The sequence below is a fragment of the Coccinella septempunctata genome, chromosome 6 (assembly GCF_907165205.1).
Source record: "Coccinella septempunctata chromosome 6, icCocSept1.1, whole genome shotgun sequence".
Lineage (NCBI taxonomy): Eukaryota > Metazoa > Arthropoda > Insecta > Coleoptera > Coccinellidae > Coccinella > Coccinella septempunctata.
Window position 1 is genome coordinate 5,676,680 of NC_058194.1, and position 24,822 is coordinate 5,701,501.

At 39.4% G+C, this 24,822-nt stretch overlaps 2 protein-coding genes across 2 annotated transcripts; one reads left to right on the plus strand and one right to left on the minus strand.

Moving 5' to 3' along the window:
• Window positions 1-5,517: 5,517 nt before the first annotated feature.
• Window positions 5,518-9,456, minus strand: LOC123315912. Its single transcript, XM_044901817.1, has 2 exons — window positions 7,884-9,456; window positions 5,518-5,873 (listed from the first exon to the last, which is right to left on the minus strand). The coding sequence occupies exons 1-2, from the start codon at window positions 9,454-9,456 to the stop codon at window positions 5,518-5,520; spliced, it is 1,929 nt and encodes a 642-aa protein (XP_044757752.1).
• A 12,167-nt stretch (window positions 9,457-21,623) lies between these two features.
• On the plus strand, window positions 21,624-22,416 carry LOC123315913. The gene is made up of 2 exons (XM_044901818.1): window positions 21,624-21,671; window positions 21,745-22,416. Exon 2 carries the CDS (start codon window positions 21,868-21,870, stop codon window positions 22,414-22,416), a length of 549 nt encoding a protein of 182 aa, XP_044757753.1. The 5' UTR covers window positions 21,624-21,671; window positions 21,745-21,867.
• The last annotated feature ends 2,406 nt before the right edge of the window (window positions 22,417-24,822 follow it).

Here is a 24,822-nt window from a genome sequence, read left to right on the forward strand (position 1 = left end):
TATAATTCTTTCGAGTTGAAATTTGTTCCTAAATACCCACCTGATAGATCAACCTAAGTATTTGCTCATACAACAAGAAGAAATCATATGGTCCCTGTATGAAGAATGCCAGAAAGTGGAAAAATGGATGCTTTGTTCACAAGATAAACTAGCGAAACCACCTTTGCGTTTGAGTGCATTTGTGCGTGAAAAACGTGAAAATTGTACGAGGAAACGTACCCCAATTTTCAAAGACTTACGAGCCCTACCAAATGGACAATATTTATCCCTATTCAATGATTTTTTGAGAGAAAACTGTTCAGGCCATTTAACATATGAACATGAACCAAAGAAAATTCTCCTAATAGAAAGTGATTGTATAATTTCTAATGGTTTTAAAACTTTTCAATCCTTCAAAACTGATCATTTGTACTATGAATTTCACCTTGATAACTTGAATATTTCACAGATTAAAGATTTAACTATGGACCCTTTGAATGTAACGCATTTTTCAGACTTAAAATTATACGAATGGAATTTGCATCCCAACCACATTTCAACCCTCTATTTTATTTTCCTGATGATGTGTTTACTCATAATTGTTCTTGTAATGTATAAAATTTTCATAATGAAATTTCGTAAAATTGTGAATAAACATTCAAAATGAACTCAGTTCAACAAAAGGGGGAGATAATATGTAAGCCGATCCGGCACATCCCGTAAATAAAGAAGCACTGACCGCCAACTGCTGATCAGGCATAATTGGTCTATTTAAGGAGGTAAGGTGTAAAAATAAGATAGAGTTTAGTAGATAAGATTCATTGTTAAGTCTTTGAATAAACCGCTTGTAAAAGTTCTTCCTGATTTTTTTTAAAAACGTGTTGACGAGTTGAGAAAATATATCTATATCTTTAGTTAGACCTATGTTGTAGTTCTCATCTGTCGTGTGGTCCCCATACTCATCGGTTGAGGTTTCTTTGCTGGAGATGAGAGTTCAAAAAAGGTTACTTAGGTGTGTTGCAGTTAGGATGGGTACTTTTTCAATCTATATTCTCTCAGCTAGTCAAATGCGCGACCGTCTTGGACTCTCCTCCTTGAGGACGAGGAGATTTCATGCGGATGTGATATTCATAGCTAAGCTCTTTCAAGATCTTTTGTACTCTCCTGACTTGTTATCGCAATTCAATTTATACGTTCCTCCTAGACCCATCCGAAGATTTGATCTATTTCGACTCGCCCATTCCAGAACTAACGGCCGGTTTCCTAATCAAACCTAAGTAAATAAGTAAGTAAGTAAGCATTTATTTTGCCATAAAAAACTACAAAAGTAGCATTGACTACATTGTCAAAAAAATAATACAAATTGTTGTATAAGAACATCTCACAATACAAAAAAACATCCTTAATGCTATCTTTAAAAAACATAAATTGTTGGAGTCATTTTAAAATTCCCTTTCCCAAGTCGGGCCAAGAAGTCGGAACAAGCAAGTCATCCACTGAAGCTCCCTTCCTTAAAGTATTGAATAAAATCAGAGATCGAGTAGAAAGCATTTTCACACAATATAGATTTTAATTTACTCTTGAACACTCTCAGGGCCACAGTACTCTTCAATAACTTTGGTAGTGAATTATAAATAGATACGCCAGCATAATAGGGTGATTTCTTGAATTTTTCTCGATTTTGTTTCACCAGATCTGAGTTATCCTTATTTCTTGTCTCATAACTATGAATATCCGATCTTTTTTGGAATCTATTCTTATCATTATGAACACGGTAACACAACTTATAGATATAAATGCATGGAACAGTGAGAATCCGATTATCCTTGAAAGTTTCCCTGCAACTCTGTCTATAGCTCAAGCCATAGATTATTCTCAATGCTCGCTTCTGTCCAACAAATATGCGATGAGCATGACTCGAATTTCCCCATACGCAAATTGCGTAACCAACAATTGAGTATACATAAGCATAATATATGTCGATATATAAAGTCGCTCTAATTTCAAAGCTTCCTCTTTAACCCTACTATTTACAAAAATTACATTAAAAGTGACTGTTACTAGGAACTTTCAATTTTATTGTAAATAAGTTATTTGTTGCTATGATTCCTGTTAGAATCGAGTGTGTATGTTAAAAAAAAAGAAGATTGTCAAAAAAATAAAACTCTTGTCCAGACGCTAAAATTATTCTTCCTAAAATTATAAAAAATCTAAATAACAGAACGGCTTTATGGACATAAACATATAGACATGGACTGTGCCTTCCCTTTCTATCTATGCATGAAATACGGTCAAAAAAAGTGACAGAGAGAAACGCACGTCGGGAATGCAGTTGTCTCTTTCTAGAATTTTGATTGGTCTACACTCACCTCTATGTGAACAAAAAAGAGACAGGTAAATTCCCGACGATCATTTCTCTCTTTCTATAAAAAAAGCCAATTTCATGTTGACATTGCTCAGTTCATGTCTCTATACTTCATTCAATTTTATTTTAGCAGTCGGTTGGCCATAGAAATTTGACACATTTCACTCTGTATAGTACGAAAATGTGGGGTTATGAAGCTTGTCAAAACATTTTTGGGTTTTAAATCAACGCTATGTTGCCCGTTCTACGTAAAAGTTTCTGTTATTACGTATTTTATCACAATGTCGAATCTCTTCGGAAAATATGTGACGAACATAATTGAAGTTTATACAAAATGTTTGAAGGCATACCAAATCCAGTTATTTGCATGGAAAATATAAGAGGTCAGTATAATATCATAATATGCACTAGCTTGAGGAGAGGTAATGTTCGTTATCTTCTTTGGCTTACATCATTTGTAGATTTCGAAAATATTAACCCGACGATGAAATGCATATGATGCAGTGGTTGAGAATGGGTATCTCCCGAAGGTAATAACAGATAATTACAAAATGTTAAATTCTTCAACAAAAATCATCTTGCATCAATATATAAGTAAAAGGAATTAAAGAAAGTTTCAAGTTAAGATGCAACTTCACCGTTGAACAAAAATTTCACATGAATAAACAAGTAACAGGGCAACTTGCGCGTATTTGTGGCTATTCATCTTAATACATTGATGTAATAATAATGATTATAGGTATTTATTAGTACCTTGAGACATTTATATTGTATAGGACAAGTCAAATGAAAAATAGAATAATCCATTTTAGGGAACTTATTCTCCGATGACATTCATCGAAAATCCTATAGTAAACTTTTCGCATTAATTCACTCAAACATAAAATTCTCAAATGCCACCACTTTTTTGGGTCTCCCAATAGAAGGAAATTCTTTGTCATCCTCTTCATTCACAATCTTTCTGTGGAAATATTCAGCTGAAATATAAGTCTTTTAGATTCAGATGAAACATTATATAAATTCTCTTACATTGAATATGTTCGCTACCGTCTGACGTATTGTGGATTTTAGAATATCAGGGTATAACTATTTGAATGAGCGGACCTGAATTCTGACCTGAATTCCTGAAACCCTGTCTCTTTTTTCAATCACTTTCGACATTTTCGAATTTTCGTAATAAAAATTGATATTAGTTGTGGGTTGTGGCAACGGCGTTATGACATTAACGACATTTCATTTGTGCCAACCTAACTTCTAACGTTCTAGTTACAAAAACTTCCGAAAATTATTTCATGGCCAACCGACTGCTAAAATAAATTTGAATGAAGTATATGTCTATGTTTATGGAGAACAAATCTGCGAAGTCCTTACCTGTAAGAAAAAGCATACGAAATAATAAAGGCAGACCTCCAAGTAGATATGGATATGAAAAATCTGACTTTGACAACGTCAGGAGGAATGAAAATGAAAAAGGAGTTTTCATAAGGTCGGAAAAAGAAATGGATGAGACCTCCCAAAACAAGTCAGTCACAACCCGGAAAAGCAGCAAAGTTTCGAGTAGCAAATCCCAAAGATGTCAGATATTAGAAATAGAACTCGAAAGAGAACGGAAATTGGCAGAAATCGAAAAGAAATTATTGGATAAAGAAACTGAATTGAAAATGGCACAACTGAAATATAGAAACTCTAGCGATCTCTCATACGACGAAGAAATAAAATCTGTGACCAGCAAGTCCTGTTTTGTAGAAAAATGGGTGAATACGTACGATTCCAATCCAGAATACAAAGATGTAGTAAATTCTCAAAAACCTAAATATTCTAATAATCCTGAAAATATGGCGGAAGAGATGACGATAAAACAATTTATGGCTCGACAATCTTTCAGCAAAGAACTTCCAGTATTTTCCGGAAACCCAGGGGAGTGGATGAACTTCATTCATCAATTCAGGGAAACTACTAAGATTTGCGGATTTTCAACAGCAGAAAACATGATACGGTTACAAAAAAGCCTCGAAGGTAAGGCTAAAAAATTTGCAAGTGCTCTACTTACATTCACACAAGAAGTAGACAGAATAATTGGGACCCTTGAGATGAGATATGGTAGACCAGAAGTAATTATTCAAGATCTCATTGACTCTGTGAGAAAAATTCCTGATATGAAAGAAGAAAAATTAGACACTGTTTTGGATTTCTCAAATGAAGTTCAAAATTTAACAGTAACTATCCAAAGCCTCAACTGCGAGGAGCACTCCTCAAATCCTGTGTGTGTGCTTACGTTTCAAGAGAGGTTGCCGACTCTTTTACTCTTACGATTTCGGGTCTCGATTCACCAGGAATTGACAATCTATTTATTGACCTTTCGAAGGGCAGATCTTGCGTTTTCACCATCGGTTGTATTTATAGACCACGTCCCTGTCAATCTGATGAAGCAATGGCAGTTCACCTAGGCGAACTTTCCAACTCTAAGCGCAACCTAGTTATAGCTGGTGACTTCAATATGCCCGATGTTCATTGGCCTATTGCATCGATAACGCGCAATTCGCCATCCAATCCTTACATTCACTGCATCCATGAAAATAATTTGTTTCAGTTGATCGATTTCCCAACTCGCTTTCGTGGTACGCAAAATCCTTCTCTTTTAGATCTAATTTTGACAAACGATGCCAATCTTGTTTCCAAAATCGAACAATGTCCACCATTGGGAAGATCAGATCACATCATCCTGATGGCTTCTCTTCAACTGCATTTTCCGACAACTAGAAGATTAAGTAAAACTGTGAAGGTTACTGACTATCAACTCCTCAATCGTAAACTTGGTGAGGTCAACTGGAGCACACATATAACGCCCACTTGCGATGTTGAAGAGGGCTGGACCTCGTTCTCATCAATCCTCCAGAAATTATTCAAGTTCCATCCAAACCTTGGATTGATCGACACATTCTGCAGTTAATACACCATAAGAAGTCAATATGGCGTTTCCAGCGCCGAAAACGCGTGGAGGACTACAGCGAACATCGGAGATTCTCTAATTTTCTCTCTTCTTTTATGAGAAATGCTAAAAAGCTCTATGAATCCAAGTTGATTCATTCTAAGAACAGAAAAAAGTTCTTCAAATATGTTCGATCCACCCTCAATTCTAAAGTTGACATCCCACTAGTTACAAACTCCACCAGTCAACCGTCCACCGGCCCCGAAGAATCCGCTAATGTACTGGCGGATTGTTTTGCCTCCTCCTTCACCAGGGGATCTACCAATCTACCTAAACCTATTGGTCCATACAATTCTTCGGAGATCGCAGAAATAATAAGTTTTACTCCCTCTGTCGTTGAAGCACACCTCTCTGCCCTAGATGTCAACTCTTCGCCGGGTCCTGATGGTTTCTCTGCCAAACTTTTGAAGGAATGTGCTGAATCCCTTTCATACCCTCTCTCCCTATTGTTCACACGATCGTTTGAGACTTCTCGCTTGCCTTCAACTTGGCGAAGTGCACTGGTGACGCCCATATTCAAAAAAGGAGACAAGAGTAATGCTGCCAATTATCGCCCCATCAGTTTGGTTCCGATCATATCCAAGGTGTGTGAGAAGATCATTCATGAGAAAGTCCTCCAATTCGCCGTTGAAAACTGCCTTATACCGGACAGTCAACATGGTTTCCTGCCAGGTCGTTCAGTCATTACCAACCTTCTCGACTGCATCAATTCCTGGTCTAAGTCCCTAGATAAGTCCCATCCAGTTGACGTTATCTATCTAGATTTCTCACGAGCATTTGACCGCGTACCTCATAAGCTCCTCCTTCACAAGATAAAGCATTTGGGAATTCGTGGCCGTCTACTCCGTTGGATCGAGGCATTTCTCACTGACAGAGTTTTCCAAGTTCGGGTTGGCAAATCTTTGTCTTCTCCGAGGCCAGTTTTAAGCGGCGTTCCGCAAGGATCCGTATTAGGGCCTCTTCTATTTCTTCTTTTTATATCTGATTTGCCTAAGATCCTCAAATCAAAGTGCTCCCAATTTGCTGATAATAATAATAATAATAAATCGACTTTATTGGCACTACTTAACAAGAAAAAAAAGAACTATACAACTTACATAAATCGAGAAGAATCGCCGGAGCGAAGTTTAGTCTCAAAGACTACTCTTACACTTAACTCCGCCGACTCCCCTATGGTAAATTACAATATAAAAATGAAATATAGAGTGCACACATAGCAAATAGACAACCAGCAGCCTCAAAGAAAGAGAATAACAATCTCCATGCAAAAAAAAAATAGCATTCTACATTAATTAAACATAAAGGAAAATATGAGCACTACCACCGACTAAAATATAAAAAAAAAATCTGAAAAAATACATATCTATTCTCTGGTAAGCAGAAAAGATTTGAGCTGAGACTTAAATGCAAAAAACGATGTGAAATTTCTAACATCGGTGTCAAATGTATTCATTACTTTTGCAGCATTAAAGGAAAAACACCTACGAAACCCAGCTGTTCGATGAGCGGGAACTGTCAACCTGTATGGGTATCTAATGTTGACGGAGTGAACATCAGATCTAGGAACCAAATGATCCATGATCCTATTTTCTATGGGACTCTTCATAAGTTTGAACACAAAACATCCCATGTGCAGCTTCACCCTGCTTTCCATCCTCAGCCAACCCAAATCCTTGATCCTACCAGACACATGATCAAACTTACGAAGACCAAAAACAAATCTGCAACACCAATTCTGCACAAGCTGAATTCTTCTTTTATGAAAAACATCCAAACAAGGGCCATAAATTATGTCGCAATAGTTGAAAGTTGACAAAACTAGTACCTCTGATAAATTTTTTCTCATCTGAAAAGTCAAATATTTACGTGCAGAATAGAGAATTCTAAGCTCATAGAACGCCGACCTAACTAAAGTGGAAACATGCTTCCGAAATCTCAAGTCTTCATCAAATAAGACTCCCAGATTCCTGGCGCTATTACTTATATCCAACTTATCCCCGTTCAGACTGAGATCCAAACCGGCTCTGATTTTATCCCTATCCTTCCTTTTACAATAAACAATGCATTTGGTCTTCGACGAGTTAATGGAAAGATTATGAGATTTACACATTTGTAGAATCGTTTCAAGGTCCTGGTTGACTCTAGCCGAAGCCAAATTCAATTCACTCCCCCTAAACCGGAACATCAACTGAACATCGTCCGCAAATGCCTCAGCAATGCAGTGGTCTAAGCAAGAGAAAAGATCAGCCACATAAATAATAAACAACAATGGCCCCAATATGGAACCCTGCGGAACGCCTGCCCGGATTGATTTCGGTGTCGCGTACCTGCCGTCCACCAGCACCCTTAAACTTCGGAATGTTAGGAAAGATCTTATCATAGAAACAGCTGAGGCAGAGAAACCAAAATATTTTAGCTTGGCATACAGAAGGGAATGATTAATCGTGTCGAATGCCTTCGAAAAATCAAGCAAAATATGAAGTACAGAATAACCCCGATCAAGATCATGGAATATTTTATTTGTGACCGATGCCAGAGTAGTAGCAGTACTGTGATTCCTGCGAAAGCCAGACTGGTACGATGGTAGCAAATTGAAGTCATTGACGTACTCCGAAATCTGATCAGACAAAACCTTCTCCAACACCTTAGACAAAAGTGGCAGAATACTGATGATCCTCAAATCCGAACAAGAAGTAGGCTCCACTGTTTTCGGAAGCGGTATACCAATAGCGCACTTCCACTGTACAGGAAACACACCGGCCACTATGCAGCTATTGACCAGATGCTGAACATACGACTCTATTACTGGAAACGCATGAACGAGCATATCCAGCGTTACATCATCGTCGCCCACGGCTTTAGTTCGAATTCCAGTCATGATGGTCCTTATCTGTTCCAACGAAGCAATTTTGAAATGGAATGATGGCTCAGTTCTATTACTATTGCTGTTATAATACGAAATCTTATCAGTACACGCATCATCACCTGCAACACCATTGAATGCTGAGAAAAAATCACTAATAGATTCCGCATCCTTTAAGCAATCTGGAATAGCCCTTGCATTAACCTTAGCAACATTCAGAGACTTCAAAGCCTTCCAGACAGCTTCATTACCATCAGAACTAGCAGCCAAGAGATATGACTTCTTGCTACGTCTAATCTCAGCCAGAGTACCATTTCTCATTCTCTTATACTCATTCCAATCGTCCGCTGAACCAGACCGCCTGAATGTAGCAAAAGCTCGGTCCCGCTTCCTCATCAACCCCCTGAGCCGTTCAGTCAACCAGGTCGCTCTAGGCTTAGAGATTCTCCTTCGTCTAACAGGAGCATAGCGGTCATAAACGCTCAGTAAGATGTCATTGAAGATTTGCACTTTTTTATTTATATTAGGTTCGCGGGTGAATGAGTGCCACCTTTCCGATCTCAAGTCTGAAAGGAAAGCTTCACAATCAAAATCATCGAAGTCCCTATAAGTTATAAACTTTTGCACCCTCTTCGAACCAGGTACGTAGCACTCACAGAACGCTAAGCGATGATCGCTAATATGACACATGTTCTTAACTCCACTCACTCCCATGAAGTTGGCCGGACATTTCACAAAAATCGGATCCAATAGCGTACTCGATGTTAGAGTAACTCTTGTTGGCTCCTGGATGATTTGATCAAATCCATAGGAGGAAAAACATTCAGACAGAGGGTTTGATGAATTCAGCAGGTTGACGTTGACGTCACCAATACAAAAAACACAATCAGCCATAGGACACACATAATTCAACATCAGATCAACGTCGTTAACGAAAGAACTAAACTTGGACTTACGCTTTCTACGATTTGGAGGTCTATATACTACACCAATCACAATACTCAATTTTCGAATACTCAGCTGTATCCAAAGACATTCCACAGGACTCTCGGATTCGAAGTCCATATCAATTACTTTGATCTTATAATGCTCTCTCACAAACACACATACACCACCACCCCTACCTACCCTATCATTGCGGATCAACTTAAAACCAGGTAGTGACACATCAGCCGAATTCACGTCATCGTTAAACCAGGTTTCCGTAACGCCGACAATATCAAAATTATTAGAATCTACTATCTCAGCAAAATCCCCCATCTTTGAGAACAAAGAACCTGCATTCAAGTTAGCAATAATCATGATCCAGAAATACACAAAAGTTCAAAAAAAAATCAAAAAAAAAATTAATATAATAAAATCAAAATGAATGAAAAACTTTCAGAGAAATGAAAAGCAAAAACTAATCAAAAATTTTTCTTCCTACCAGCTTTTGGTATTGCTCCCGCCCCAGTTGGCACTGGTTTGAGTTTAGACCTCAACTGCCTGGTTATGTCTTCAGTGTTCCGTAGTATGTTCTCAACCTCCGCGTTCTCCCTCTGCAATCTTCCACCCTCTTCAACCTCAAGGTGTTCATATTTCTCAGCCAATTGCTTAAAACGAGATACTGGAACCGGTGTGTCCGGGGCACTCCTGGATTTTTCTTCCTCAGACAGCTCAACGTTGTCCTTATCTAGGATCTCATTATGTGGTATGTTCGTTAAGTCCTCAGTTAGAGTGGCTTTCCCATTGATGAACAAATTCCCGTCTTTTATATAGGCATTCAGCTTCTTCGATTTAGCCAGGTGGAGATGCTTTCTCAGCAGTTTTAATCGCTCTCGATCCTCAGGGCATAAATCATCATTGATGAAAATTTTTGTAGCCTTGAGCTTGTTCTTATTTTTCATCACCTTAAGTTTGTACCGGTAAGATGAAAATTCAACCTTGATAGGAGGATTGATACTTTTACTCAATCTATAAATGTCATTAATTGCATGCTCAGGCAGATCTATATTGAGCAGGTTCCTCATGTTCTGGACGAATGAGGATGCGATATCATCTCCAACCTCTAGGCCGGAGACAATTATGTTGTTTTTTCTCAAACAACGCTTCAGCGACAGTACTTCAGCTTCAACAGATGCGATTCTGCTCTCCAAAGTAGAAATCCTTCCAATCGTCGTATTGAGGCTTCTTTTAATTTCCTGCGAGAGGTTGTCGAAATCGGCCCTCAAAGCAGCAGTCTGCATCGAAAACTCCTTTTTCATGAGTCCGACGAGTTCTTGGAAGTTTTCCATGCCTGTGACGAAACTTGGAGGGTATGGAAGCCTTAGCAGTACGGGGAACGGAATACACAAGATGTTCAATCTCACTGAGATAAGCGTATAAATATAATATGGTCAAAAAAATTCTGTGGTGAATGAAACTAGTCCAATACGATTAATTATATCGACTACAATCACTCGAAAATCGGGAACGTATATATTTACGTACTATTTGAAGTCACTTTCCTCAGATAGAATCAGAAAAAATTAGAATGAAATCAACAAAAATATCGAAATTTTATCAGTGATGACACGAAATTGTTCGGAAACCCTTCAGGAGCTTCAGGAGGACCTGGAGGCGCTGACCCATTGGTGCCGAGAGTGGCAACTGCCCCTCAACCAGGAGAAATGTGCTGTCTTACACCTAGGTTCCCTCAATCCCCGTCTCCAGTACTATCTGAACGATGTACCCATCAACACCTGTAGCAGTCATTCTGATCTCGGTGTGATTATTACCGAGAATCTCAGCTGGTCCGATCATATAATTTCCATTGTGAATAAGGCTAAAAGATCTCTGTTCATGATACAGAAGGCCTTCAACGGATGCGACCCCTCAACATGTGCGGTCCTGTTCAAGACTTATGTCCGCCCCATCTTGGAGTTTGCTGGCCCTGTATGGTGTCCGGTACTGAACAGGGATTTGGCTTTGTTGGAGGGTATCCAGCGCCGAGCGACGCGTCTGCCATATGGGATTTTGCGACCAAGTTATGAAGAGAGGCTATCTCTCATGAATTTACCGTCCTTTGCTGACAGGAGGATTCGAGGAGACCTAATCACAACTTACCGTGCTCTTCACAATCTCTTTGGAGCTGACCTAAGCAGCCTTTTCACTTTGAACTCCGATGGTCGTCTACGTGGTCATGCATATAAACTGTCTAAGGAAAATTTTAGATCGTCGCAGAGGCAAAATTTCATCTCCAACCGGGTTTTTAGTGCGTGGAATAGTTTGCCGTCGGCAGTTGTGAACTCAGAGTCTGTCAATGCGTTCAAAAACAACTATGACAATTTGTGCCGTCGCGTACGTCGGTGACACTCGTGATAGTGGATTTTTGTTTTTTTTTTCTCTATTTTGATTCACACTTTTTCATTCTCATGTACACACAATGTATTCTTGATTCTATGTAGAACGTCAGTTACTGTGCGATGTCGTGAGAAAACTAAGTCCGAACCTGAAATTGGAATGGGGGAGGAAAGTTGTGGAGCTAAAAAAAGAACTCAAGAAGGTTTCTATAATGGAGTTCTCCCAATGGTTAGCTGAAACTAGCGAAGCTGTCATGTATGTTGTACCAGAACATGATCAAGAGAAAAGGAAGAAATATGTGTGTTCTACATCTATCCAACAGGAGAAAACAGTTTATGAATGTAAATATTGCAAGAAAGACGGACATAAGGTTGAAAAATGCAATTCCTTCAGGAAAATTGAAATCGATAATGTAATCGTTGGAATTGGGCCAGAGAAAATAAAGTATGTTTCACCTGCCTTTCGTCCTCCCATCATACAAAATTCTGTAAAAGTAAAAAGAAGTGCGACGTGAATGGTTGTCTCTTCAAACACAATCTTTTACTTCATAAAGAACCAGAAAGAAATTCTTATTTGGAAGAGCGAGTCAATCACCACATCAAGGGAAGAGAGAAGAACGAAGTTCTTTTAAGGGTAGCCCCCGTTGAACTCACTGGTCCTAAAGGAAAAGTTCTAACATATGCACTTTTCGACGAAGCTTCCACCATTACTATGATCGACGCCAAGTTAGCAGATGAAATTGGTGCGACCGGACCTTGTGAAGCATTGAAGATAAAATGGACAAACAGTATGACCTCTGAGGAGACAGATTCGAAAAGGGTTAATATGCAAATAAGCGGAAAAAATGAAGGAACTAATTATCTTCTGAACAATGTCAGAACAGTCAAAAATCTATGTCTTCCGGTTCAGTCAGTTGATATGAAAAGTATGTCACAAAAATTTCGATTCCTGCAGAACTTAAAATTATCATCTTTAGTCAATGGAGAACCAAGAATTCTTATTGGACAGGATAATACCTCGACCTGCATTATCTGCCAGCTCAAGAACTATAGTAAATTACGATTCACTTCGAATTCGTCTTTCCAATATAGATTGGGCTCTCCTCCTGGACACCACTGATGATGTCAATGTTGCCTGGGATCGGTTTCACGGAAGATTACTTGAGGAGATCTCCAGTTGTTCGCGAAACATAATTGTGAGGACTATACCTGGAAGGCCCTGGCTCTCAAGAAATATTTTGGATATGCTCAAAAGAAAGCGTGGTCTTTGGCAGCGATATCTCCGTCATAGGTCGAATGAAAACTATTTTGCCCATCGCTCCTTCTCCAATAGAGTCTTTGTTGCCATTCGTGAAGCCAGGAAGTCGTATGAAGAGTCACTAGTAACTTCTAGAAACCGTAAACGGTTTTACAAGCATGTGCGATCGGCACTCAGCTCTAGAGTTTGCACTCCTGTTGTTAAAACACCTGATGGATTGTTGTGTGGGGACGATGACGAGACGGCTGCAGTGCTGGGTGATGTGTTCTCGGGAGTATTTAGTTCCCAACGTGATGATATTCTGCCAACCATTGGTGTCCCCCGTTCTTCAACCAACTTGGTGAATGTGGAGATTACTGAGGAGGAGGTGGTTTGTCATTTGAGGCATCTAGATCCGTCCACTGCTCCTGGTCCAGATGGGATTGCTGCTGAAGTGCTTCAGAAGTGTGCTGATTGTCTTGCCTCTCCTTTGACGAAAATAATGCAATTATCATTGAGGACGTCTGTGGTACCTAAGTCCTGGAAAGTTGCGAATGTAACACTGATTTTTAAGAAGGGTGATAGAACTCTTCCAACTAATTACAGACCTATCAGTATGTTGCCAATTGTCTCTAGAATAGCTGAAAGGATCGTCTCCGACAAGATGTCGCGCTTCTTCTGCAGCAACGGAGCCCTACCAGGCGAACAACATAGCTTTCTGAAGGGCAGATCTGTCATCACTTATCTGCTACAATGTGTGGACGAATGGACTAAGCGGATCGACGCCAAAATACCAATACCAAATGTAATTTATTTAGATTTTGCCAGTGCTTTCGACCGTGTTCCGAAAAAACATCTGCTACACAAGCTTGAGCATTTTGGTGTTCGAGGTCCCCTACTGAAATGAATTGAGTCATTTCTGAGTTCACGTCAGTTCTCTGTCAAGGTCGGCAATTCCCTGTCCTCCCTCTTTGATGTAAGCAGTGGTGTTCCCCAGGGGTCTGTGCTCGGACCACTGCTGTTTTTGTTGTATGTTGCTGACCTTGCATCGTCCCTGAGGAGTGCATGCCATTGCTACGCCGATGACATTAAATTCTATTCGGATTCCTCGAACCTAGATCAATTGCCGAGCGATCTCGACGCTGCGTGTATAGATGGTCGTGTGAATGGTTACTACCTTTGAACGTACAAAAGTGTAAATTGCTCCATCTTGGCAAGAACAATCCATGGCATCAATATTTCCTGAACGGTGTACAGATCGAATCTGTTAGACAGCATTGTGACCTTGGTGTGACTATTTCACATGACTTGAGCTGGTCGGCCCATATTCAGAATATCTGTGCACGAGCAAATAAAACCGTGTATCTACTACGGAAGTCATTTCCCCGTTGTTCGGTGAGGACCTGTAAAATTTTATATAAAACATACATTCGACCTCATCTGGAGTACGCTGGACCTGTCTGGTATCCTTCCCTAGTTCGAGATCAACAACTTTTAAAACGTGTTCAACGTAGGGCTACCAGAATTCCTTATGGCTTCCGACGTCCTTCTTATGAAGACAGACTGCGACTTTTCGACCTACCCTCTTTTATGCAGCGTTTCGAGCGTGGTGATTTAATAGTGACATTTCGGGCGGTGCACAACTTCTTCGGTAGTGATCTCAGTGCTCTGTTAACTCTTAACAATAATAACCTGCGCGGTCATCGGTATAAACTGAAACATGAAGTGTTCCGGTCGAAATGCAGGCAGGAGTTCCTGTGTAACCGTGTTTTCGGTGTGTGGAACTCTCTTCCTGAAGAGGTGGTTGATTCTCCGTCGGTCAACATATTTAAGAACCGATCGGACAGATATTTACTCGGGTGATGTGTGTGCTCGAAATGTGAGGAAGGTAACTTTATTCAGGGTTTGATTCTTTTCGATTTGTTTTCTTTTCATATTTTTGTTTTTTGGTATCCTTGTTAATATGTTTTTCTTTTTTGTATCACCTTATTTTTTCGTTCTTTTTTTTTGTACTTTGAAAGTTTATAGGCAATTTGCCTCCTTTCTTATTTAAATAAATAATAATAATAATAATGAGCAAGTGACCCTGAACACCAGGACGATAGGGAAGAGCTCCACCGACAAGTTGACTCTGACATGAGGAGATACTTTGCCGAACTGGAAGGAACAGATCCTCTTCATCGAGTAGCACCTCCAAGACTCAATACATCCAAGAAACTGTCACTTATAATCGACATCTTGAATAAGGACGTTTTACCTGAATACCTGCAGAACGGAGGTTCATTGGAATATCTGCATCTAGTTTTTCACTGTGCAGCGCTAACGACAGCGAAAACCATGGGGGCAAAAATTCGCCGAACGAACAATGATGGTCCAAAATTACACAAATTACACGCGCCAGCATGGCAGAAACGTCTTCAACACAAAACAGAAAGGCTAAGAAGAGACATTGGACGACTGACGGAGTACTTGAACGGGAATCGAGGAAGAAAGGTTGTGAAAGCTGCCAAAGAGATCATGGATAGAAACAGGACACACACAGAACGAGAGACGGAGAATGCTACAGCTCACCACTGCCTCGACACTCTGAAGCAAAAATTAAGTCTGTATGCAGAACGCCTGAGGAGATATAAAAGCAATTATAGCCGCAAAAGAGACAAAAATTCATTCGAAAAGTCGGAAGAATCTTTCTACCGGTCACTCACATCGTCGGATGGAGAAAATGGAAAGTTACCACCAAAGGAAGCCATTGAACAATTCTGGACCGAACAATTATCAACGAAACCTCAGTTCAATGGAGATACCGGATGGATTGAAGATGAAAAATCTGAAGCTATAAAATATGAGCCGATGCAGCATAACATGATCACAATTGAAGAAGTAAAATCAGCTATCAGAGGACTGCACAACTGGAAAACACCTGGGCCTGATGGATTACAGAACTTCTGGATCAAGAAACTTTGGATCATGCATGACAAATTGACCTCCGCAATAAATGATGTCATTGAAAATCTTGAAAGAATACCAATATTCCTTACACATGGCACAACGTACCTGTTACCTAAAGACCAAAGGAATACAGAAGACCCATCCGAATACCGACCAATCACATGTCTTCCAACGATGTACAAATTAATCACATCGTGCATTTCAAATCGAATTCACAACCATTGCGAAAGGAATAACATCATCGCCATGCAACAGAAAGGATGCACCAAAGACAGCCGAGGGTGCAAAGAACAGCTAATTATTGATTCAGTTATCTGCAATCAAGCGTTCTCCAAGCGGAGGAATCTCTACGCTGCGTACATAGACTACAAAAAAGCATTCGATTCTATACCCCACGAATGGCTCTTGACGATCTTGAAGATTTACAAGGTGGATCCCAATATTATTGAGTTCCTAAAAAACGCCATGTCAACCTGGCGTACTAGTCTTCAAATGAAAGCAGGAGATTGCTCCATTACAACAGGACCTATTCCAATAAGACGCGGAATTTTCCAAGGAGACTCGCTGAGCCCTCTGTGGTTCTGCATGGCCCTGAATCCCTTGTCTCATAGATTGAGACTACGGACTACGGATTTTCCATCAAAAGCGGCAGTAGAACTATGATGAAACTTTACATGGACGATTTGAAACTCTTCGCATCTACCAAAAAACAAATGCAAATGCTCGGCACTGAGCTATTCATTCGGTATCATCTCTTGGACGACCACCGATTTAGCAGCACTACAGAGAAAAATAATGACGATGCTGACTAAACACAATAAACATCACCCCAAAAGCTCAATAGAACGGACAGAGCTGCCACGACATCTTGGGGGTAGAGGAATTGTTGATTTGTCCAACCGTATGTCCCAGGAAATTGAAGGACTTCGAAAATATTTCCTGAGCAAGGCTGCTTCGTCAGAACTCCATCAAGTAGTTTGTGTTGCTGATAGTTCTACACCGTTAAAGCTACAACAGGATCAATTGGAAACCGTCGAACATTCTGCAGAAAGTAAAATGCAGAAACTGATTGGCAAACCTTTGCATGGAAGGCACCAGAACGAGGTCAACCATGATTACGTCGACATATCTGCGTCGAACTACTCGTTGACTTCCGGAAGGTTGTTTCCTGAGACAGAGGGCTTCATGCTCGCCATCCAGGATCAGGTGATTCCAACAAGAAATTACATGAAATATATCGCCAAGGATGCCTCAGTGGCGGACGATAGCTGTCGTTATGACTGTGCGACACATGAAACTATCCAGCACATCACCGGGGGATGTCAGAAGTTCGCAGGCACGGAGTACAAAAATAGACATGATGCTGTTGCCAAGATTCTTCACCAAGAATTGGCACTAAAACACCAACTTCTAAGTTCAAAAGAGGTTCCTTATTACAATTACCATCCGGATGCTGTATTGGAAAATGAACATCACAAGCTCTACTGGGATCGCAAGGTGACCGGAAAATAACGCAGAAAAGACCAGACCTCATATTACTCTATAAGGATGAGGACAGAGCACTTTTCATCGATGTGGCGATTCCAAATAATAACAATCTTCTAGATAGGCACACTGAAAAAATTTCAAAATACAGAGATCTCGAGGAACAAACCAGAAGACAGTGGAAGCTGAAAGATATCAAGACCATCCCTTGTCATTTCATCTACAGGCCTGATACCGAAGAAACTACTGGAGAACTTGAGGAAACTTCAGTTGGACGAAAATATCTATAGAATCATGCAGAAGGCGGTACTGCTCGGAACGGCGAGAACTGTACGCAAGTACATGGGGAATGCAGAGGAACGCCGTCTGCGACGACAGGAAGTGCGGGTGGAGCAGGAATCCAACCTACAGCAGGGAGGCGAGGAGCGACCCGGACCCGACCACCACCACGAGCCCGAAAACCTGGAAAGGGCTGCAACAGAGCTTAATCCTTTTAATATCTAAGATATCTGGGATAAGTGAATTTTCCTCTGGAGAGGAGTGTGAAAGCCGCAAGGCTTAAGTCATAATATTTATTCCTTACACATGGCTAAACATACCTGTTACCTAAAGACCAAAGGAATACAGAAGACCCATCCAAGTACCGACCAATCACATGTCTTCCAACGATGTACAAATTAATCACATCGTGCATTTCAAACCGAATTTACAACCATTGTGAAAGGAATAACATCATCGCCATGCAACAGAAAGGATGCATCAAAGACAGCCGAGGGTGCAAAGAACAACTAATAATAGATTCAGTTATCTGCAATCAAGCGTTCTCCAAGCGGAGGAATCTTTACGCTGCGTACATAGACTACAAAAAAGCATTCGATTCTATACCTCACGAATGGCTCTTGACGATCTTGATGATTTACAAGGTGGATCCCAATATTGTTGAGTTCCTGAAAAACGCCATGTCTACCTGGCGTCCTAGTCTTCAAATGAAAGCAGCAGATTGCTCTATTACAACAGGACCAATTCCAATAAGACGCGGAATTTTCCAAGGAGACTCGCTGAGCCCTCTGTGGTTCTGCATGGCCCTGAATCCCTTGTCTCATAGATTGAATTCTACGGACTACGGATTTTCCATCAAGAGCAGCAGTAGAACTATGATGAAAATAAATCATCTCCTTTACATGGACGATTTGAAACTCTTCGCATCTACCAAAAAACAAATGCAACGGATGCTGAAAATGGTGGAAGTATTCTGGGAAGACATCAAAATGAAGTTTGGACTAGAAAAATGTCGACTGCTGAACATAACGAGAGGGAAAATAGAAGATGGTACGTTCAAACTCAAGGAAGGTGTAGAAATTGAAGCATTAAAGGAAGGAGACACATACAAGTATCTAGACATAAAACAGACAAGAAAAATCAATCAGACCCAGATGAAGAAAGAATTAACGGAGGAGTTCACCCGAAGATTGAGAATAAGGATAATGAGAACTGGTCTTAACAGCAAGAATCTGATAAAATAGATTAACACTTACGCTTGCTCGGCGCTGAGCTATTCATTTGGTATCATCTTTTGGACGACCACCGATTAAGCAGCTTTACAGAGAAAAATAAGGACGATGCTGACTCAACACAATAAACATCACCCCAAAAGCTCAATAGAACGGACAGAGCTGCCACGACATCTTGGGGGTAGAGGAATTGTTGATTTGTCCAACCGTATGTCCCAGGAAATTGAAGGACTTCGAAAATATTTCCTGAGCAAGGCTGCTTCGTCAGAACTCCATCGAGTAGTTTGTGTTGCTGATAGTTCTACACCCTTAAAGCTACAACAGGATCACTTGGAAACCGTCGAACACTCTGCAGAAAGTAAAATGCAGAAACTGATTGGCAAACCTTTGCATGAGAGGCACCAGAACGAGGTCAACCATGATTACGTCGACATATCTGCGTCGAACTACTGGTTGACTTCCGGAAGGTTGTTTCCTGAGACAGAGGGCTTCATGCTCGCCATCCTGGATCAGTTGATTCCAACAAGAAATTACATGAAATATAGCGCCAAGAATGCCTCAGTGGCGGACGATAGCTGTCGTTATGGCTGTGCAACACATGAAACTATCCAGCACATCACCGGGGGATGTCAGAAGTTCGCGGGCACGGAGTACAAAAATAGACATGATACTGTTGCCAAGATTCTTCACCAAGAATTGGCACTAAAACACCAACTTCTAAGTTCGAAAAAGGTTCCTTATTACAATTACCATCCGGATGCTGTGTTGGAAAATGAACATCACAAGCTCTACCGGGATCGCACAGTTCTCACAGACCGGAAAATAACCCACAATAGACCAGATCTCATATTGATCAATAAGGATGAGGACAGAGCACTATTCATCGACGTGGCAATTCCAAATAATAACAATCTTCTAGATAGGCACACTGAAAAAATCTCAAAATACAGAGATCTCGAGGAACAGACCAGAAGACAGTGGAAGCTGAAAGATATCAAGACCATCCCTATTGTCATTTCATCTACAGGCCTGATACCGAATAAACTACTAGAGAACTTGAGGAAACTTCAGTTGGACGAAAATATCAATAGAGTCATGCAGAAGGCGGTACTGCTCGGAACGGCGAGAACTGTACGCAAGTACATGGGGAATGCAGAGGAACACAGTTTGTCTATGGGAACACCGTCTGCTCCGACAGGAAGTGCGGGGGAGCAGGAATCCAACCTACAACAGGGAGCCGAGGAGCGACCCGGACCCGACCACCACCACGAGCCCGAAAACCTGGAAAAGGCTCCAACAGAGCTTAATCCTTTTGATATCTGAGATATCTGGGATAAGTGAATTTTCCTCGGGAGAGGAGTGCGAAAGCCGCAAGGCTAAAGTCATAATAATAATATAGACCTAATTATTGCCAGAGAAGTTCACGAAGGAGGAAAAAATGATCCAGTTCTATCAAAGTCAAAATTAGGATGGGTTTTACACGGAAATATCGGCAAAAATTATTTAGGGCGAGTAGACGAAGAATTTTCCTTCTTTGTTATGCATCAATATGAAGAATTGGAAGAACTTGTGAAAAATTCATTCAAAATTTACCGTTTAGGAGTGAAATATTATAATAAAGAACAAAATCCGGACGTAATTCGAGCTGAAGCAATTCTAGAAAAAACCACGAGAAGAATTGGTCCAAACTAAGATGTCTAAAACTCTGGTGTATTCACTGATTCGATTTTGTTTTTAATTTCGTGGAGATATGGGATCAGTTTCGTTTTTCCCACTGTAGGTAGCGCTGTTTAGAATTTGACAAACCAAATTATATTTGAAAATAATTTGAATACAAGTATTCAAGAATACGACTCACGAATATGAATATGTTGTATTTATAAGCGATTATTGGTGTGTGAAAATGTATTAGTTTCGAAAAAAGGATGTAGAACATTCATTTATTCAACATGTCGTTCAGTTTTCTGTATGGACAATCAAGAACTACAGCTAAGAATTCGGTGTTGTTGGAATTTGAGGCAGAACGCAGAACCAAATCAGATGAACGAACATTCGGGACGGATATTGCTTAGTTTTATGGTAACTTCAGCAATAATTCAAAGCAACTGTATTGGAAATACGTAATGTGAATTGCGAACATGTATTGAGAATCAGAAATACATCCATCTATTCGAGTCTGCTCTTCAAATATTCTGCATGAGTAGATACGGTGAAAATTCCTTTTCCGTCAACTGTGTTTTATTAAAATCATATTGAATAACCCACCTCACGAATTCAATTTGTCAAACGGAAATTATCTTGAAGAAGAGTAGTAAATACCCCTTCGAACCCTTATTCGATAGTGTTGAAATATTAACAGATTTGTTTTTACAAAGAACAATAAACTGTAAATCACAAATAATCCTTAAGCCGGCCACAGACACAGAAAGAATACGGCGTGCAACATGCAACATGCAAATGTAATAAATATCGTTTCTTGGTATTGAGGACTTAATTATATGAGACTTGACGAATTATTATTTTATTAAATGACTATTAGATGCGTACTGGTTTATTCCCAAGAACATACTGGCTTCAGTGTACATATTCAATATTCATTATGCGCATATGTTGAAATTCCTTATCTAACATCCCTTTTCTTAAGAGAGTAAGCTTAAAATTATCAAAGTAGAAAATTACAATATTTACATTTAAAATTTTTAACTATTCCAATATTCCCTTTTAGAAATTTTTATTGTACATTTTACAGCTAGCTATATACACTATCCAAATATTTCTTCTTGACAATATATATGTAAAAATGAACAGTGTCATTTTCTTTAAAAGACAACTTTCTATTTTCCTTTCTATGTTTTATTTAATTTCAACTTAGAGAATGCCTTGATTTGTCAATTATTAATTCATGTCAATTCATATTTCAAATACTGTTCATTGAAAACCTAAAGGAATAGCATTGTTTTTGATTTCTTTCAGGTTAGTAAGTTATTCTTAAGAGTTATCAGAGTTTATTTGTTATATTTCCAACTAAAGATAATAAATCTTTCAGATTGAAGACATCAAATCGTCTATTTCTTGAAGTGAGAAATTGAATTGATTTCCATTCTTATAAATCAAAAACTTAAGCTATCTGGTTGATATTCGAAGGACTGCACTGGGATTTCGAGCTATAATGACCACATCCATGAAAATTTGCATAGCTTTTGAAACATCAAATACTAAAGCGAAGAAAAATATATTCAAGTTCAAATGGATTCAGACTACAGGAACGGAAACATATTATGAGATTCCAGAAGACAAACAGAATCCACATGACCATCATGAACTTTTTGCTCTACCGAAGGTGAAAAATATCTTGAAATCCATGAAAACAAGAGGTTCATTTCGTACGTGTGTTATTTCATTGACTCCGGAATTGAAAGGAATATATTTTGATGCCGAAGAAGATGTGATGTTTAGGGATGAGTATTTACAAATGACTTATTCACCTGCATACGTGAAAACAGAATTTGGAGGAGAACTAGCAGAATCACGAAATACAACAGAACTGTCCTCAGGCAAGACCAAGGAGAATAAAAAGGATGTCAAGAAGATAAAGGACAATTTTGTGCTGAATAATTTTGATGGGAAGAATGTTTCCGTGTCTTTATGGTTGAAGAAATTTGAGTCGGAATGCATGCGTTGTGGAGTGGAAGAAGATATGGACAAAATTTTGATTTAACGTTTGTTTATTTGTTATATTTCCAACTAAAGATAATGAGCTCAAAAAAAAAGTAAACAAACCAGAGAAGATCGCCGATACAGTTCAATCAGGTGGAAATAAATCTCACATGAAGAGACTGCAACTGCCTGCTGCAACTAGTGCTCCAATTGTTCATGTTACTGAACAAACCGATGATCTCACAGTTACAGTTCCCCGTACATTCGGCAGTGTTACAAATAAACAAGCGATCGAGAATAACATAACCCCTTGCTTGTTAGATAATTCAGAAATCTCAGCTACAAAGCCTAGTGTTGGAAATGGTAAATTAGCTAATGAAAATTCAATTAATTTGGCTACTGAATGGAAAACTGTTTCAAATAAAAACCGTAAAAGAAGTCCACGTAAACCCCTAGTTGTTGGGAATTTTACTGGATCGGCTGCTGTTGAAGGAATCGTGAAATACAAGGCCCTACATGTTACTAATTTAAAACCCTCCACTAGTGTGACAGACCTCAAAGAGTTTCTTCAAAGTAATTTCACTGATGTGAGGTGTGAAGCACTCAAGTCCCGCTATCCAGAAAGTTATACTTCTTTCAAAGTTCTCATCCCGCATGATGAATATGATAAAATAAAAATAGACTCAAATTGGCCAAAGGGATGCACTGTTCATAATTTTTACCAACGCAAGAAAACATACCAAAACAGTTGATACAGGCAGTGGCGGCTGGTCTGTGAGGGCTATAGGGCTACAGCCCCCCATACAAGAAATCACAAGAAATCAACCCTTTTATGCTATTTACCTTCCCATACGATTTTCAATGAAAATATTACTTTCCACGGTTATTTATATAATTTATTAATGTAAAACTTTCATGCGACTCCTGCAGTTTTGTTTATTTCAATCATAATCTAGCAGTTCGTCCCTGCATGGGCGATGAATCGTGTAGCCCCGAATTCTTGCATTCGGACAGTCATTCGGCTCCATCCGCAACTCTTCGTGTCGGTCGTTTTAAGGAGTAAAAGGGCTACGATAAAAGTCGCCCCTATCCGCTTCATTCTAGCCGCTGCCGGCTAGCGTATAGACATCTTAGCGTGCGTTCGTATTTGTTTACGTTTTCAAATCACGGCGGATAATAGTGTTCAAAATATTTTAAAAACTGATTTCGCGAGGCTTTCGCTGGCGGAAAAAAGCCGTATTCAACTGCTGGGTAGACCGACTCCCGATTTAAATTCAACCCAGGCAGATAAAACTCCAAAAACTTCTCAAGACAAGTGTATAAAAATTGATAACGTATGGGCAAGGGCAGGATTTAGAGATTTGAAGCACCTTAATGAAAAAATTAAGAAGCATGAGCTATCTGCCAAGCATGTAAATTGTTCGACAGAATTAGCTTTTCTGGTTACGACTGCTCAATTAGAATACCGGAATAATATTATTAAGCACAACGAGCAAGTAGATAAGAACAGGTATGTTTCAAAAAGAATTATAAATTGCATAAAATTTTGCGGAAAACTGGTTTTAAAATTTCATATTTTTATTATTATTCTAAAAGTAGCCCCCTAGTGAAATAGATCACGAGCCGCCACTGGATACAGGATCAGTCAATAGTGAAAAGAGATCATGGGTTGAAGATTTTACAACTGAATGTTCAATCTTTGTCGAATAAAATTAACAGACTAGCGCTATTATGTGACGAAAAATTACCTGATATCGTCAGTATTGCTGAACATTGGTGTGGTATCAACAGTATCTCATCTATGGTCATTCCAGGCTATAAATTGGTTTCATCGTTCTACAGACCTGCTAGACAGCATGGTGGATCAGCGATATATGCCAGGATTGGACTACATATAAGTGATTTGCGAGTTTCTGATTTTTCGGATGAAATGGAATGTGAGTTATGTGCAGTGAAGTGTGTTCTTGGAGGTATTAAGGTGGGTCTAATCAGTGTCTATAGACCTCCCTCAGGAAGTATTCACGTCTTCTTGGATAAAATTTCCTATGTTTTACAACACTGCTTAAAATTGGTCGACTACATATTTCTCTGTGGAGATTTGAATATTGACTTTCTCGATAATGGTTGCAGACTCAAACTGCTCCTCTTGGAATTATTGGATTGTTACAATCTGAATGTTACCAATCTTGAACCAACCAGAGTATTCGTTAATAGAAATGGTCATCTTTCGTCAACAAAAGTTGATTATATACTTACAAATTATGACCTTAGTTTTTGTGATACAAAAGTTTTTGTTACCCACATTGGCGATCATAAGGCATTATTATTTGAGGGCAGATTTTCAGATATGTCTGGCTTACCGAAATCCAATACAATAATCAACAAATTATGTAGAAACATTTCATCACATAACTTGTGTGAATTCAGTTTATTAGTGTCTAACGCATGTTTTGACTCTGGTTAATTA

Bases quoted from the DNA above. Each gene is read 5' to 3' on its own strand.
- LOC123315913 (XM_044901818.1), top strand. From the start codon at position 21,868: ATGACCACATCCATGAAAATTTGCATAGCTTTTGAAACATCAAATACT.
- LOC123315912 (XM_044901817.1), bottom strand. From the start codon at position 9,456: ATGGGGGATTTTGCTGAGATAGTAGATTCTAATAATTTTGATATTGTC. The intron at 5,874-7,883 runs GTACTGCTACTA...GATAATTGGCAG, and splicing joins TGGCTTTCGCAGGAATCACA to CATTACTCTTGTCTCCTTTT.